The 16354-nt window shown below is 36.3% G+C and overlaps 1 protein-coding gene across 3 annotated transcripts in view; it reads right to left on the bottom strand.

Moving 5' to 3' along the window:
- HACE1 (HECT domain and ankyrin repeat containing E3 ubiquitin protein ligase 1) overlaps positions 1 to 16354 on the bottom strand; it is a 47386-nt gene that overhangs the window by 6829 nt on the left and 24203 nt on the right. For all 3 annotated transcript variants that reach the window (XM_031610758.2, XM_031610759.2, XM_031610760.2), the window contains 10 exons: positions 13270 to 13338; positions 12517 to 12604; positions 11548 to 11659; positions 11362 to 11459; positions 11082 to 11169; positions 9278 to 9427; positions 5670 to 5866; positions 1242 to 1373; positions 519 to 617; positions 164 to 234 (listed from right to left, as the gene is read on the bottom strand). In XM_031610758.2, the coding sequence (XP_031466618.2) occupies positions 164 to 234; positions 519 to 617; positions 1242 to 1373; positions 5670 to 5866; positions 9278 to 9427; positions 11082 to 11169; positions 11362 to 11459; positions 11548 to 11659; positions 12517 to 12604; positions 13270 to 13338 (1104 nt within the window). The remainder of the gene's footprint in view (positions 1 to 163; positions 235 to 518; positions 618 to 1241; positions 1374 to 5669; positions 5867 to 9277; positions 9428 to 11081; positions 11170 to 11361; positions 11460 to 11547; positions 11660 to 12516; positions 12605 to 13269; positions 13339 to 16354) is intronic.

Genomic DNA, 16354 nt, shown 5'->3' with positions numbered 1-16354 from the left:
TCTATTTAACCGGCAGTATAGGTATCAGAAGTACTAACACACATTTTGTCTATTTTGATAAACACATTGAACACCAAAATATTCACAGCAGTTTCTAGGTATGTAATCTGAAGTATTTCAGAGTATCCAAACAATATATTTCTTGTTATGAAGAGTTTCTCACCTGCCAGTAACAAACTGTAATAATAGTACTCTCTCTTCCTGAGTTAGCTCTTCCACAACATCCCAGAACCACTAAAGAAGAAATAAGTTAGTTTGTATTTTCCATCAAATACTTACAGACCATTTATTGTTCTACCATGATCTTTTCAAACGCTGTATCTTAAATTACAGCAATTTTCACATCAAATTTATACATAACTAAGTCACTTAATATAGGAACACAGTATAAAAAAGCTCCACAAATTTTAATCAAATTAAGCTTTCACAAAAACACACACACACACGGAAACAGAAAGACACATCCTTCATGTGGATTAAAATGCAACAATCATTATTATTCAAAAAAATAATTTTACCTGGATTACTTGGTCTCCTCTCTCATAGCCACTGGTATATTCTGTATTTTTTAACCAATCATTCACATCAATTTCTGGCATGCCAGACAACAAAAGCTCCTTCAGAAGAAGCACACAGCTTTTCGTTAGTCTTGAATAACCATTGATTTCAAATGTTTGTGCTATTTGAAAAAGTAATGCTTTTAAATAATAATTTAAAAAAGATTGCAGTTCTTTTTCCACTTAGTTTCACCCTTACAGAATCTTGTAATTACTAAGTTTTATTCTCAAAAGATTCTTGAAATCAGGCAACTGTACACGATCTGTCTAATTTAAGCACACTACATCAAGAGATGGAAATTATGATGAAAGAACCTAAAAATAAAAGCTCTAAGTTTTACCATGACTTGAAAAAAAACTTGAGATACCTTAGTTACAGAATAACAAACTACCCTAAAAAACTTATTCCAATTTGATTCTGAAACTAAAAAAAAAAAAAAAGACAGTACACAGCATCTCATGATTTTTGAAGAAATTCTGTCCTCCAAAAGAAAATATATATATAGCATTTTCCTGTGACGCTAAGTAGGATAAGCAGGAATACTCATTGACAGATGCAAATGAGAGGACTGAAATGAAAGATACGAAATATGTATTCTCTGGGCTCTGCTTCTACACAATTGCATTAGCAAGGAAGGGTGCTGTACAAAGTCTCTGACCAAAAGTACTGGCATCTCTGCTTACCAGTTCATATTCATCAAAAAGTTGAATCAAAGATGGTGGAATGAACATATGGAAGCCTTGCAAAAAGGCATTTATCTGAGGTTGAATGGCTCTCGTCATTCTAAGTTCAGTGACAAGCTGAACATACTCAGCCTGCAAAAAAGAAAATGACGTTAAGACATACAATAGCAAAAATACATACTGGTCATGCATACATAAATGCAATCCTCCAAATATTACACATTTCATCTCCTGTTGAGGCATTAAAACTTTCACACAGTTAAGCAACACCAGATAACTCAGATGGTCCTTTAGAGTCCAGAGTTCTTTGTTTTACTTCTTCCTTCCTTCCACCAAAGGCAACACCCAACACAAGAGCTGAAATCATAGCAGAAGCCAGTCAAGATGGACCTAGACCAAGACCACATAAGTGAATAAAACTTGTTTTATCATGCTTGCATCTAATACAGCCACGTCTGTTGCACAGTTAAGCCATCTGACGAAACTCAGAAAAAAAGGTAACATCTTGAAGAAGTATTTGCTAGTCAAAAAAGCTTGCTTGCTTTTCTTGTGCCTGTGAGAATCTAATCCCTGCAAACTTTGTTGCATTAACAACTTTTTTTTAACCGAAGTCTCAAAAGCTGCCTCAATTTTTAGAGGGAAGAAAAACAACAGTATTTATACCATAAATACGCAAACAGACAATGCAATATTTTGCATGCTTTGGAGATTTGAGGGCTCTGTCTGCTTTAAAAGATTTCCCTTAGAAAAGGAATTCTCCAGAACTCTGCTTTTGTTGAAAACACAAAAGCCTAGCAGGCAACTAAAGGAAGGTTTTTAAGAAAGAGACATTTAAAAGTGCCTGCATTAAAGCTGTGCAAACACCTCTCATTTAACCTGACAAAACAATGCAAGTCTAATAAAGTATTCAAGAACAGAAAATTTGTCCTCAAATAGAAATCTATTTCTGGATTTTTTTAAGTATATGGTTTCAAAGTAATGCTTTTACTTCCTAATTGTGATTTCTAGTAAGGAAATCATAAAATATACCTCCCAATTTAACCATCTCAACCATCACCTTGCTTCAAGACAACAACCTTACAAAAATGCAACATTGATTTTTAATTTAAAAAAAATCATTAATGTAACACTGAGGTTTTGAACCCGCACAAAAACAATTAAGTAATCTGTCTCTCCTTCTCTTAAAAAAGAAAAGAAAGCCAAACAAAATGAAGCGTGAAACAAAGTATTTTTTCAAAGGCAGTTCCTTCCAAGCACAGAAGTAAATCATTTAGTTACTTGCATCACAGCCAGAAGATATTCTTAAATGCATTGCTACCATCATAATAGAGGGAAAGGACAATTAATTTGTAAAGAGCTCTGAAGACATACCTAAGCACGTCTTCAGCTGCAGAGCTGTTAACAAAAATCTAGTTTCAATCTAGAAATCTCCCTAAGTTGTTTTTAGTATCAGTGAAACTGAAGACGTCTCCTTTTTCTAATGAGTTAGATGAGTAGCCAGAAGAGATAAACTGCAGTAGAGAGTCAGCCTCTTTAACTACTTTCATGAGCTCTGGGTAGAAATAAGAAACTTTAGCAATAACAGGATTAAAAGTAATGTTAACATTGTTCTTCCACAAGCAAAAATATTTGGTTTTAAGTCTGTTACTTGTTAGGTTTTGTTCAGAAAACAGGGAAGTAGAGAGAAAATTTCACAGTCTTATTTTGAAAAATCCATTAGAATAAATATGATGTACATAAGTACTTATTTTCTGCATTACAAACATATTTACATTAAACACATCCATTATGAAAGAAAATAGTTACTGTGCTTTAGGTATAACAAGAAATCTTTAAACAGCCTGGAACAGCATAGCATATTGACTGCAAGAACTGGTGCACACTGAGAGACCACTACATTTACATAATGTATGCCAGCAAAAAATGGTCAATCTGTTTTTGCCTCTGTTCACTTCATTTGCATTTTATTCCCTCTTCAAAGCCTCAGGAGCACATTACAAAATATATCTCTCTTCATAATTTCGTATGCGGGCCTACATCGTGCATAAAAGGTACAACTAACACATTCTTCATTCAGTGAGTTGCTCATCACAAACATAATGGAGAAGTCTAGCAGCGGTAAGGGCTTGTACTATATTTTCCTTTGTGGTAAAGCAAGCAAAGACAGTACTTTTCTGATTTTACAACCCCATGCACAGGGGTGAGACAAGGATCAAGATCCATTATGATGTACAGGTTTAGGGGGAAGCCACATTCTAAAGCTGTTTGAAAAATTTGTGTGGTTTTTTATTGCCAGACAGCACGGCCAGGTCACAGACAGACAGGTCTCAAAGACAGAGAAAGAAATATGACTGTAGAGATTTGGACTACTTTTTGAAACAGCATATGTTCAAACTTTGTCTCTCGTTTTTCCTAAAAGTAGAAATCTACAAGAACATACACAGCAAAGAATAAAGAAAACTGCATAGCAAGGAAATGGGAAAAAGCAAGACTTCTCCCTTTGAGGTCTCCCCATTATCATCATAAAAGGCAATTGAACCACTACTATAACAGAGACTTTAGTTGGAAGTATGCAGACAGTCCAATTGCAAGACTGGAACATTTACATCGTATGATCCCACAACCATTCACCTATTATACAGTTGAGGTAAAAAGAGAATTTGCTCAAAGGAAACACCTTTTTACAAACAGCTATGCAGCCATTACTTCTACTCCTCAATAATATACTTCTCTTTTTTCCTTTTTGCTTTTCTGTAAGAGGAAAATGGATTATTTGGATAGTTTCCGTGGGCTTGTTTGTTTTTGTTTGGGTTTTGGAGGATTTGTTGGTTTGGTTTTTAAGTACTAAGGATTCACTCAATTTCATTTCAAAATACGTTATCTTCAAGCAGGTAATCTGCTAGTGTGCAGACACAGCAAATTCTTTTAGAATCGGGTTTTCCTTCTGCCAGAGGTATGGCAAATACAAAGATTTTTAAGCAAAAATCTTTTATTCCTCAGGAAAAGGCAGAAAAAAACAAAGATATCTGTTGCAGGAAAAAAAAGGTGCTGTATATGTTAGAGTACACTCTTTTGTTTAACCTGTTAGAGCTGTTAAGCTAAAACATACTGCAAAAATCATGCCGTGTTAAAGAAACTGGAAAAAATACTGAACAGTACTAAACCACACTAAAACACAGTTCTACAATTCTCAATAGCCTGGTTCACTGATGTCAAAATCAGAAATAAACAGGAGATATTACCACCTTATAGATGTATGTTGACTTTACATTTTGCAGCCTTCAAATTCAAAAATCAATGAATAATTGCAGTTTTAAAGCTATTATAACAGTTAGCTGTTTCTTTCCACCCTTCAAATAAAAGCTGCACAAACCCCAGTCCCTTCCTGACAGCGCTGAGGAAGGCAGATGAGCTGGCAGGGATGCAAATGCTCTACGCACATTCAAGCACCTTTTTCAGACTGTGCCCCAAGTCACAAGTTAATGGAACAATGTTAGCTATTAATGGCTGAGAAAATCCTCATGTGGGCAAACTTCTAATTTCATGCTAACTGGTAACTGCCAAATACTTTTTAAATGGTTGTTAAAAAGAACGCGATTCATTTCATTGCCAGATCTGTTTTAGACGCTGAAATCAAGACCACCTAGAAACAAGAATCAACATCTTTGCATTCTCTGATAGGTAATAAAGAAATTAATCACCCACTCACTTCACAATCAGACTTGTTTTATTGTCCGTATTCTTTCATGAATGACTGTATTGCAGGAGACAGGCAGAATCTGGCTAATAACACATATTCCAGTTATTGCAATGGCACTCTGCCTTAATGAAAATGAGGATTAAGCATACAAGAATTCGGTGCCAACTGCACCAAGAGGAACAACGATTTTGTGAGAGCAAAGGCTGACACCAAGTGGTCATTACTATCACAACAGCTGTCTGTGCTAGCAGTGAAACTGAATGAATACGGCATGCACAAAGGAAATTAAACCGACTGATACAACTACATAGTGAGTGAACTGCAAACGGCTGAAAAGCTTCCTGCAGCTTTTTTACATTACCAATCATACTGCATGTTACTGCATGGCAATCTAGGATTGCCCTACCTACAATTTTACTTTTTATCAATTGCTATTGTTCTACCCTCTTGGTATTCAGCCATGACTTAACAGTATCAATATCTGTAACTTTTAAAATAAATACTGCATTTTTCTTCCAGAAGTTCTGACAGAAAGAAGAACAACAATGCTGAACACTGAATAGATACATTTAATAGTACTACTTCAGTAACACATCAAGCTAGGAAAAAAAAGAGCCAGTAACTTTTTATTTTGTAGACTTTCTTCAAAAAAAATTGAGGTTTTCAAAAAAAAGAATACAATCATTTTTTCCTACATTGCCAGCCCCTGAATAAATCTGTATACTCACCTTGTTTTCTTGTGTAACAAGTATACTTGCACCCCCAGGCTTTAATGGCACTTCTTCCATTGCTCCAAATACGTCAGTCTCAACAGAAAACGTCAGCTCTAAACCCAGATCACTGATATCATTATCTAAAATCCACTGCAAGTTCTTTGCATACTCTGGATCAATAGATGCTACATCCTGATAATTTACAGGTATACCTAAAAATACAAATTAAATTAATACAAGAAGGGAAAAAGGGTTCTAATTTTATATATAGTAGAAGATTGCCCTCTAGAGAGGAAACAGAATAATGCAGTAACAGAAGAGTGGGAAAAAGGATTCACCAACATTAAACTACAGCAAAACTGTACTTATAACATTTTAAAAGCACTAAAGTTTCCTCTGGATGGTTTTTTTTCCCCCAGAGAAGCAAATGGCACACCTCTTGAGCAACAACAGCTTGCATAATTTTAGATGGCTAATGGATTTCAGTAGAAGCATCTAACAATACAGAATGTACAAGGTTAAATAAGTAATCTAAAAAAAAAAAAAACACAACCTCTTTTAAAGTTTTCTATGTAACTTTTAGAAACCCAAATCTATTTTTTTTTTTTTCCTGTAGAGTATCTCTTCTCCCCAGAAAAAGATCTATAGCTGGAAAAAGAAAACATGAATACTTTTCTGTATTTTGAAAATTCCTTCACTCTTCAGTTTTCGTTTTCATCTTTTGTTATGAGTTCTACAACTCAGTTGAAAAAAATGATTTATAGAAATTTCACATTTTCGAACTGAACTTCAGGTCATTCTAAAGCAGTGAGACACACACTGAGGTGCCAGAAGTTTGGATTCCAGCCAAGTATGGAAACTTCTTATTTATTACCCCCTTCACAGACATGGCACTTGAGATCAAGTTCGAGCAAACATGTCAAGAACAAGGTGACTGAGTTTGAACAGAAAAACTACCTCTTCACTGCACAAGAGAGCAAACCTGAGTGACTTTATGAAGACAGATAATTTAGATAACTGTCAAAATAAATACCTGGAAAAGAGGAAGAGGGTATAAGTGTTAATAGCTTTAGAGAGGAAAACTAATTACTGGGAAGTATGTCTTTTGCTTCACAGTCGTCTTGTGCATTTTTAAGGTGTCACATGAATGTTCTGTTAGTAGAGGTTTTAACATCCTATGGATTGCAGGAGCAGCACCCCAGACAATAAGACAATTCAAAGGTTAACAGCTTGTACAAACATGTAAATGCAAAAAATCTCTTTACAGTATTTCTCTGGAAAGTCAGAATAGTGCTTGAGGCTTTGTAGGCTGGAGTTGGAAGTTTTTGTCCTTTTCCAAACAGAAAACTGTCTCTTTAGAAAAACTACAAAATAACTGGATAACAGCAAAAGAGAAAGTATCTTCTCTTTCCCTGTTTAAGCAGAAGACAGTTTGAGGGGAGAAAAAAAAGAAGAGACCTTAGTAATTTCTAACCGTATTCTCGCTTAGTTCTACTTCTGTAATAGAGTACACTGATAAACAAAAAGAAAAAAGAAGAAAAATGAAGTTTAAGAGCACAAATAAAAGTAATGTCATCCAGAAATTTAACACACTATAAACCATGTTTTAACTGTGTTGTCACCAGAGTAGGAGATCACTCCCTTGCCTACCAGATACCAGTGCAGAAAGATCCCATCACAGTGTAAAAAGGTGATGAGCCCACCTGAACCTGAAAGAAACTGGCCTCTCTTGTTTTCACAGGTTTCAGCTTCTACTTATGGCACTCCCACTTCATGACTGCTGACTAAACAGAAGAGTTCCTTTGAAAGAGGTTCACGCTATTCCTAAGATACAGGAGTTCTTGGCACACAGCAGTGTTCCATCATTGGAAAAGGCAAGTAAAATGAAGGATTCCAGTGTGAGGTGAGAAACCAGAAAAATGAAACTGGTCTCAGGCTTCAATAGGATGTTTAATACTCCACTGCTTATGGCCCCAAGAAGCTCAAGGGAACCTCTACTGGAAACTTGTATTTGCCATGATCAACAGTGTGCATAACCCATAGCTAAACTTGAAACAAAAATAAAATAAATTTTCAAAAGCCCTCAGAAGCATCTGCTGGTTTGCATCTCAGGTTCCTGAAGTGAGAGGAGAATCACAAAGGGATTTCTTCTTCCACTGAGGGAAGTGGCCTTAGAAATCTGTTTTGAATAAGCCACTCTAATGCAGGAAAAACAATTACTTTGGGAAACAGAGATATAATTTTTCCATTTTACTGTATTCAGAAAGTAACAAGAGGTGACAAAAACCTGTGAACCTTTTGAACTTAAGTGTCAAACCTCTGAGGAGTTACAGGGTGTCAGCTCAACAGGATGGTAAGACCTTATTAAGAGGTACTGGTGAGATCTTACTAACAGAGGCTATGCACTGCTGTTTAGTTTTCAAATAGAGAGATGTTTTGTTAGAAGAGATGCTGTCAACAGCTGATTTACATACTGTGCTAATTTCTCACTTCTGGAAAAATATCCTGCGGCAAGAGTAAGAGCAAAAGAACATATCTGGTAACCTGAGACAAACTTATAATTCAGAAGTGGCAGACATCTTTAAATTCTACAAGACTACAAGAACGGGGTATTATTGCAAAATAGAGGGGGGAAAGAAAGAAGAAACAAACCACCAGGTCATCCTGTCAATTTAAAAACCAGCAAGCCTAGTACATAATCACAATTCAATTCAAACTAGAAAAGAACCAAATTAATCAGTAGTCGTCTCCAACAGAGGTCACAAGATCAACACCTGACTGTTCTCAAAGCACGTGAGCAAACAGCATTAAAATGATTCCCATTTCTGAATACAACACAGGAGATTATCCTGTAAGTGTCATTCTCCTCCTATAGAGGAATCTCTTGATGAGAGGCCAGAGTCAGAGTCAAATTGTACCATGCAAAGAAATGTCTATTTCAGAACCCTCTTATCATATGAAGGAACAATTACTAATGGGTCACTGCCAATTTGGTGCTGCTTCAGACTAGTGCCCTCCATTACTTCTTGCCCAGTACACAGTCACACAGCATAAAGCAGATCTAAGAGAGAGAAGTAAAAGTTAACCCTATTCCCATGCAAGAAGATCTTGAGAAAGATATCTGCATCAGAGCGCAACAGTGTTCCCCAAACTCTTTTACAAAAAAGAAACAGTAAATCTAAAGAGACAATCTATTCCAGATTCAGCAATCATCACAAAAAAAGACTGCAGATAAACAAGGTGATTGTAAAAAATCAGAATGAGATCTAAACAATCCCTTGAACATCTTGCTAGGGCTTATAGTAAGGTGTGGTTCGTGAGGAAAAGTAAAACTTTTTATCCACATTCTTGAGGAAAAGTAAAACAACAAGCTATCTTATACCTCCAAAGACAACTAAGGAATAGCACTTCAGAAGAAAGGACATTCTGCATGATGTGGCAGTTCATAAGATAGAGACTCAGTACGAAACAGTAATCACTGTCATATTATGCTATATTTTGATATACTCAAAAGATTAGCAAGATTCTTTGCACTTTCAACACACACACAAAAGTAAAAAGGAGAAAATTTACTGCTCAGACAATTGTTATGAGTAATAAATAGGATTTTAATAAAATCATACCAAGAATATGCTTGTAGAATGATCTTGTGAAGTAAATGTTCACCAGCTGCCTGTGATTGAGAGCTAATCCCAGGATCTGGCCTGCAAAGCGGAAGTAGTTCAAATGATCTGGGTTTACAGAAGAGTTGCTGTTTGGCTGGAAGGTTGTTCCTATAAAATAAGAACATAATAGGATTTCGTTACTTTATTTATATATCTACTTTAAGTGAAGTTCATATTTGTCAAAACACACTAACTATTTGAAAACAAAGTTTTATTTTGAAGTTCTGAATGGCTGTTGGTTTTTTTTTTCCTGTTCATGTCAAACAGACAGAAGAAAAATGTATTACAGTGTAATGACATCATATTACTACAATGATACTGCTTAACCACTCTCCAAGGCAACACCCTGAAATAATTATCATCAACAAAAGGGTAAGCATGATCTGGTGAACTTGGTCTTCCATTTCTACCTGAACCTTTGCTCACTCTCATGGGCCATGCTTCTATAAACTTGTGAACAAGCTCACAGGAAAGATCAGAATACATTCGTTTCCTTTCATCTGGATCCAGCAAGATACAGACAGCAGGCTGTTCAGTCTTGGTCTTTTGGAAGAGACCATCTCACACAGACATCCCTGAATTTGTCCTTTTATCTTTCAGAAACTGATCTATGCTTCTGCTGTTGACTGATATCCTTGCCACTTCCTAAGACTTTTTAAGCCAGAGGGCAAAACATTTATTACCGCTGCTGATATGAAATCTTTTATTGATAAAGATTTGCTGCGTATAAAGTACCTGAAAGACAAAAAGTCAAATACGAGGTAGACCCATGGAGAACAACAGATCATTTTACCACAGAAGTGAACTGCTTGACTTTGTGGTTTTCTAAAGAGAAAAGAAGGAATATCACAGAATCGCAGAATGGGCAGAGTTGGAAGAGACCTCAAGGATCATGAATCTCCAACCCCCCGCCACATGCAGGGCCACCAACCTCCACATATAATACTAGACCAGGCTGCCCATGGCCCCATCCAGACTGGCCTTGAACACTTCCAGGGACGGGGCATCTATAACCTTTCTGGGCAGCCTGTTCCAGTACCTCACCACTCTCCTAGTTGAGAACTTCCCCCTGACATCCAACCTAAATCTTCCCTCCCTCAACTTAAAACCATTTCCCCTTGTCCTGCTGTTATCCACCCTTTCAAAGAGTTGATTCCCCTCCTGTTTGTAGGCTCCCTTTAGGTACTGAAAGGCTGCAATGAGGTCACTCCACAGCCTTCTTTTCTCCAGGCTGAACAAGCCCAAATCCCTCAGCCTGTCTTCGCAGGGGAGGTGCTCCAGTCCCCTGATCATCTTTGTGGCTCTCCTCTGGATCCTCTCCAACAGCTCTCTGTCTTTCTTGTACTGGGGGCTCCAGACCTGGACACAGTATCTTATCTCTACAGCTTACTTAAAGCCGCAGAAGAAAGGCAAACACTTTCTATACTGCTGTCAAAGCATTATGTTCCACTAATACCAGACAGAAATAGAATGGAAACATTAAATAGCATGGATTCTTTTAAACCAACAATTCATTCTCCTCTTAAAAAAGAGAAAAAAAATTAAAGAAGCTCCACATTAAAAAGAATTCACTTGTAGTTTAAAAGTACATGTTGAACAAATCACTTCTCTACACACGAATATAATTCTGTCAGTTTCATTTTTAATAAGTAACAATCTTACAATCTGCAATCAATTAAGTGAATTTCAGATGATAAAAATGTTTTCATTACCCTAAAATTAGGCAACACAAAAAAAAAAAAAAAAAAAAACAGAGACATACCATCAGCTGACTGGGTAAATAAGGCATAATCTGGGTTAACTATTTCACTGGATAAGATATCAAACCACTCACGCACCACACCCTGTCCCTGCATGTCAAAAGAATAAAACATATTAGTACCTAGAGCTTTTACAGCCAGTTAAGGTAGGTAACTACATAATTCTTAATAAAAGTACAAAAGGTATTTTAAAATTTGGATTTCATTCTAAACATTATTCATGAAAGACAGAATTAGTTTTTCTACATAAAGCATAAAGGAAAACCAAGCAATTTTACCCACCATGCCTTCTTCTCCGTGAAATCGTACAGCAATCCCTTGCTTTAATTTTGCACAATTTGCTTTAGAGACAACTTCACAGCTACTCCTAAAAATAGAATCTAAATATAAAGCGTCAATTAATTTTAAGAATCAATTCATTTTATTTCAACGTATTTCAGAGACATCCAATTTTGTTTAAAATAATACCTCTGTGAACCAGAAGGATGTCATTTTCATTGACAGGTCTGTGCACCATGTCTGAATCTGGCTGCCCTGAATGCAGATGTTCATAGAACCATTCACAGCGATCTTTAAATGGCTACAAAACAAAAGGTAAACCACATTACATGGATGCATTCAACTAGATAATTCCTTCTTCACAAGCATGGTGAGGAAACATCGTTCCATCTAAACATCAGGCAGCACTTCTTTACTGTGCAGGTGATGGAGCACTGGCATAGGTTACCCAGGGAAGTTGTGGACTTTCCTTCAAAAGCCACCTGGACATGAGTCTGGGCACCCTTTGGGTGTCCCTGCTTGAGCTAGGCTTTGGACAGATGGACCCAGAGGTTCTGTCAAATTTCAACTGTTCTGCAATTCTGTGAAAATGGTTATGCACACTACATACACTAGATTCATTTTGAGATGTGCTGAGTTACTTAGTATTATCTTAATAAGGTAGGAAGTATTTTGGGATGAGGAAAGGGCAACAATGTCAAAATAGGCAAGCATTGCATAAATCAGACTTTCATACTGAAGTTTGCCTCCTATTTTTTCCACTTAGCTGCAGTAGCCTTCTGTAGAGTAGCTTTTTGGTCTAGAATTCACATCCCACATAAAACCATAAAATGTGTTTAGGTTATACAAAACATCAGGCTTTTGCTTTGCAGGAAAAAAAAAAAAACACACCACATCCACCCACAAGTAATCAAACAGGAGGAAACAAAGTTTCACTGAAGGAGCTCCCACTAAGTAATTAAGGCAAAAATCAACTAATAGTGGTGTATTCATTCTCTGTTTTTTTCTGTTTAACTTATCTTAGAGTATCTCACATTCAGAAGCACTGGAGGACATAATTCTTCTGTCCTCCCCCAGTGGATTTTAAAAACAAACAAGCAAAAAAATCAACTCTCTTATACTCATAGAAATTGTAGCAAAACATCTCTTGGCGTTTACCTGAGCCTTTATGATGTGCATAAATCTGGACATTAGTTCAGGACACTCAAGAAGGAAATGAAAGTGATCAAAAATGATTTTGGGATTCCTGAAAGAAAAATACTTTGAGTTAGAAGGCTACTGGTCAGAGATCTAATAATAACACTTCATGATACATTAAGGCTACTTAAAGAGCCAGTGCAATTACTCCTATAGAACAGTTCTAACAGACTCTTCTTTTTTGTAACGTTTTCATTACTGCTTGTTTCCAAATGACTTAAGCTACCTCATCCTTTACACAAATAGAAGACATTATGAGCTGGGCAGTGCCTGAAAAACACTGAGAACAACCAAATGCACTAAGATAGTGATGAGAAGGCACTACATATAATGCATTTGAGTAAGCATGAAAGTTGGCATTCACCTCAGAAGAGTAGGATCGGAAAAAACAGAGGAGGTAATAACCTGTAAAAAAAAATTACTCTGTTGCTCTGCGAAAAATATTTTGTTCACAAAGTCTCACCAAATCTTACAGGTTTGTTTACAAATGCAGAAGAATTCATCTAAGCCTGAACTCTGAATAATTAATGTTCATTCTCCCAAATTTGGAAGGACTAAAGCGTGTTTGAAAAGGCCAAGAGTGTGCATGCTGCATATGTCAAAACAATAACCTCAAAACACAATTCTTTAAGAAGAAAACGTATATGAGGTTGGATCATATTGGACAAAAAAATAAACAAACAAATTAGGAACTGCACATTCCTCAAAGCTTACCGGTTAACAAAACACTTAAGGACATCATCGTGCTTACAAACAAATTCTATAAAACGAGGTGACGTCATCCTGTTCAGAGAAAATCATAAGATATTAATGAAATTATTTAAGGAAACAGAAAAGAATTTGAACTACGTATGTTATTGCATTCTATTTTTAATACAACGTTACACAAATAAAAACTGTTGGTTTTTAACTACTCAATCACTGAACAAAATGCTCAGCAGCATTAAAGAATATGAAGACGCACATTTCTCTGCTGAATTCTCCCAGCCTTCAATACAATGGAAACACATATACAGAAAGACTATTATTACATACACCATAAATGCACATTGTTCCATATGCCTGTTCATTAGCTAAGAGTCCCACAACACACTTTGTAAATTGTACTAAGTGAGGAAAAGAGTCATGAAGAAATAACACTACAAACAGCGAACTCATTAATTACAGAGGGAAAGGTGAAACTTAATAGCTTCTTAAAGAGACCAAATTACTTGCCATGCAAGCATCTTCTACATTAGCATGGAATTTTATTTTTTCTCCTGCATATGTTCAGAGAACGTGGGAGGAATTTACATGGGATTTATGTGGGTGCAAACTTGTTTATGTCTGTGTTGAGCACTTCTCAAGAAGAGAGAAATACTTATTGAGTCCTTTAGTTTCTACAAGAGCAATATTTGCAATTGAGGATAAAATCATCTTAACGCAGGCAGTATCTGAGAAAGGTGCTGAAAAATAGTGCTTTCAAAAAGTCAAGGACAATAATCATAAAAGATGTCTGAAAAATTACTAGAACTCCGAGTTATTAAGAAAATTAACTACTACAAACAAGTTAAAAATTACAGATTTTCAGCAATAAAGGTCTGAATATAACAATGCCCCCAACATCAATTTTATATAAAAATGAGCATCTCTTATCTAAACTCATCTATTTTCCTTCCCTCTCTTGTTCACTAAAATTTCACCATATCCTTTCCCTTATCCTTACAGAATTTAAACTAGTGAACAAAATCTTCCATGCTGAGTATGAACATTTTAAAAACACTATTTTGGGCCTGAGATATGGTCTGAGACTATTGAACAACTATAAGTCTTCTCTTCACAGATCCTATGACAATTTACACATTTAGATGTAACTTACAAAAACTCTCTCAACTCTTCAGCTTTGATGCTGAAAACTTGGAACACTGTATTTCAGTATTTTGACAAAGAATGGCTAGATTCAATAAGAGCATTCACAGAAGAAAAGTAATCATGACGAGCAAATGAAAACAACCTTAATGCTTCAAATGTTTTCCGAGCTCAAGTACTAACATCATCTGTTTCCACTCAGTAATTCATTACTAGATAATTTTCCATTAAAGCATGAAATGCCATCTTTCATTGTATGAACATTAAAAACAATGGAAAACTATGAGCTCTGTTTACTCTCCTTCATTAAACATAAAAGACACTCAAATCTAAAATTAGAGCTATTTAAAATTATTTTCTGTCTGAAAGCATCATTTGTTGGAATCAGCAAGCAAGATTGACACACCATTTATTCCCATTGCCATGAAAATTTTAGTAAAGTACAATAAATATCACATTTCTACATTTCTCTACATAGGTCTGAGAAATTCTAAAAAAAACAACAACAACAACAAAAAAACCAAACCAGAATTCAGGCATGAACTGCCTTACTTTTCTGCATCCCGAGTTCTTCAAGTTACCAATAAATCACTGAAACAGATCTGATTCTCCTAGCTTCTATGACAGCTCTCAATTCTACATAGTATCCACAAGGTTTTTCCCCAATCTCAGCGTAAAACATGTGGAAGAACACAACCACTGGGCAAGGTCCACAGGCAACTCAGCAGGATACAGACAGCCTCAAATTTAATATTGCTATAGACATAAATCAAAGGGGGAAAAGGTGCACTTATTTCTAAAAGTATTTCCACCCTTCATTTAGCTGTCATAAATAGACTTTATTACCACTGCATCTTAGCAAGTTTTAATGGATATTTCAATGAAAATGGCTTATAAGCAGTTTCTTACTCTGAGTGAAGTAAAATTAAAAGCTGAAGTACAAAGCATCTGTTGAAAGTGTTGATCCTCAGAGCATCTTCCAGAATGCCCAGAGAGGAGACACCAGACAAAAAGTATTGGCTGACTTGGAAGTTTTTGATCCACTACGCTTGCAGAGAAAGGAAAATCCTTCTGGCAGCAAGGAATAAACAGGAGTTATTACAAAATCACAAAGGCTGGAAAGGACCTCCAGAGATCATCAAGTCCAGCCCCCCTGCAAAGCAGGCCCCCTACAGCAGACTACACAGGTAGGCATCCACGTGGGTCTCGAATATCTCCAGTGAAGGAGAATCCACAACCTCCCTCCTGGGCAGCCTGTTCCAGTGCTCTGACACCCTTCCTGTGAAGAAGTTCCTATGCTCCAGTTTATGGCTGTTAAATCATGCAGAGGGAACCTTACTTCAGGATTTCTCAGGGACCTGGATCAAATCTCCCTACTTCCCTAACTCTCCACTCAGGAGGGTCAAAAGATTTTTTCCTTGCAAGTTCACTTGACAGATATAAGCCAGCCTGGACAGACTAAGACCTCAGCTACAGAGGGCACACTTTGTTTTAAACCAGACACTGATGGTATCTAATTTACATAAGTTATGTCATGTCTGTTCCACACAAAATAAAACTTGCTAACCTGGGGCAGAATTCCAAGTGAGTGTTATTTTGAGATAAAAGGCTTCTTTTGAAAACTTCTGCAATACAGCCAAATGAGTCTTGCCCCAGCTGTCATTTTCATACACAATCTGCATTTCTTCTGAGATCAATTACAGTTGTTGCAGGATAATCACATTAAACTTAGGGATATTTTCACACTAAGAACCAACAGCAGAAACAGCTAAATTTCAAGAGATCAGAACTACATTTCCTGCATATATCCCACATGATTAAAAAGAGACAGTCAATATGAAACCCGCTCTAATACAGTTACCAGCAGCATTAAGTAAAATTTGCTGTGCCATTTGGCGTCATTAAAGCAGGAAAAAAAAAAAAATCAAATAATTGAACTAATGAAAGCATC

Source organism: Phasianus colchicus, chromosome 2 (assembly GCF_987193195.1).
Source record: "Phasianus colchicus chromosome 2, bPhaCol1.hap1.1, whole genome shotgun sequence".
NCBI classification, from domain to species: Eukaryota; Metazoa; Chordata; class Aves; order Galliformes; family Phasianidae; genus Phasianus; species Phasianus colchicus.
The sequence above is the reverse complement of the archived record's forward strand: the minus strand, read 5'-3'. Positions and strand labels throughout refer to the sequence as shown.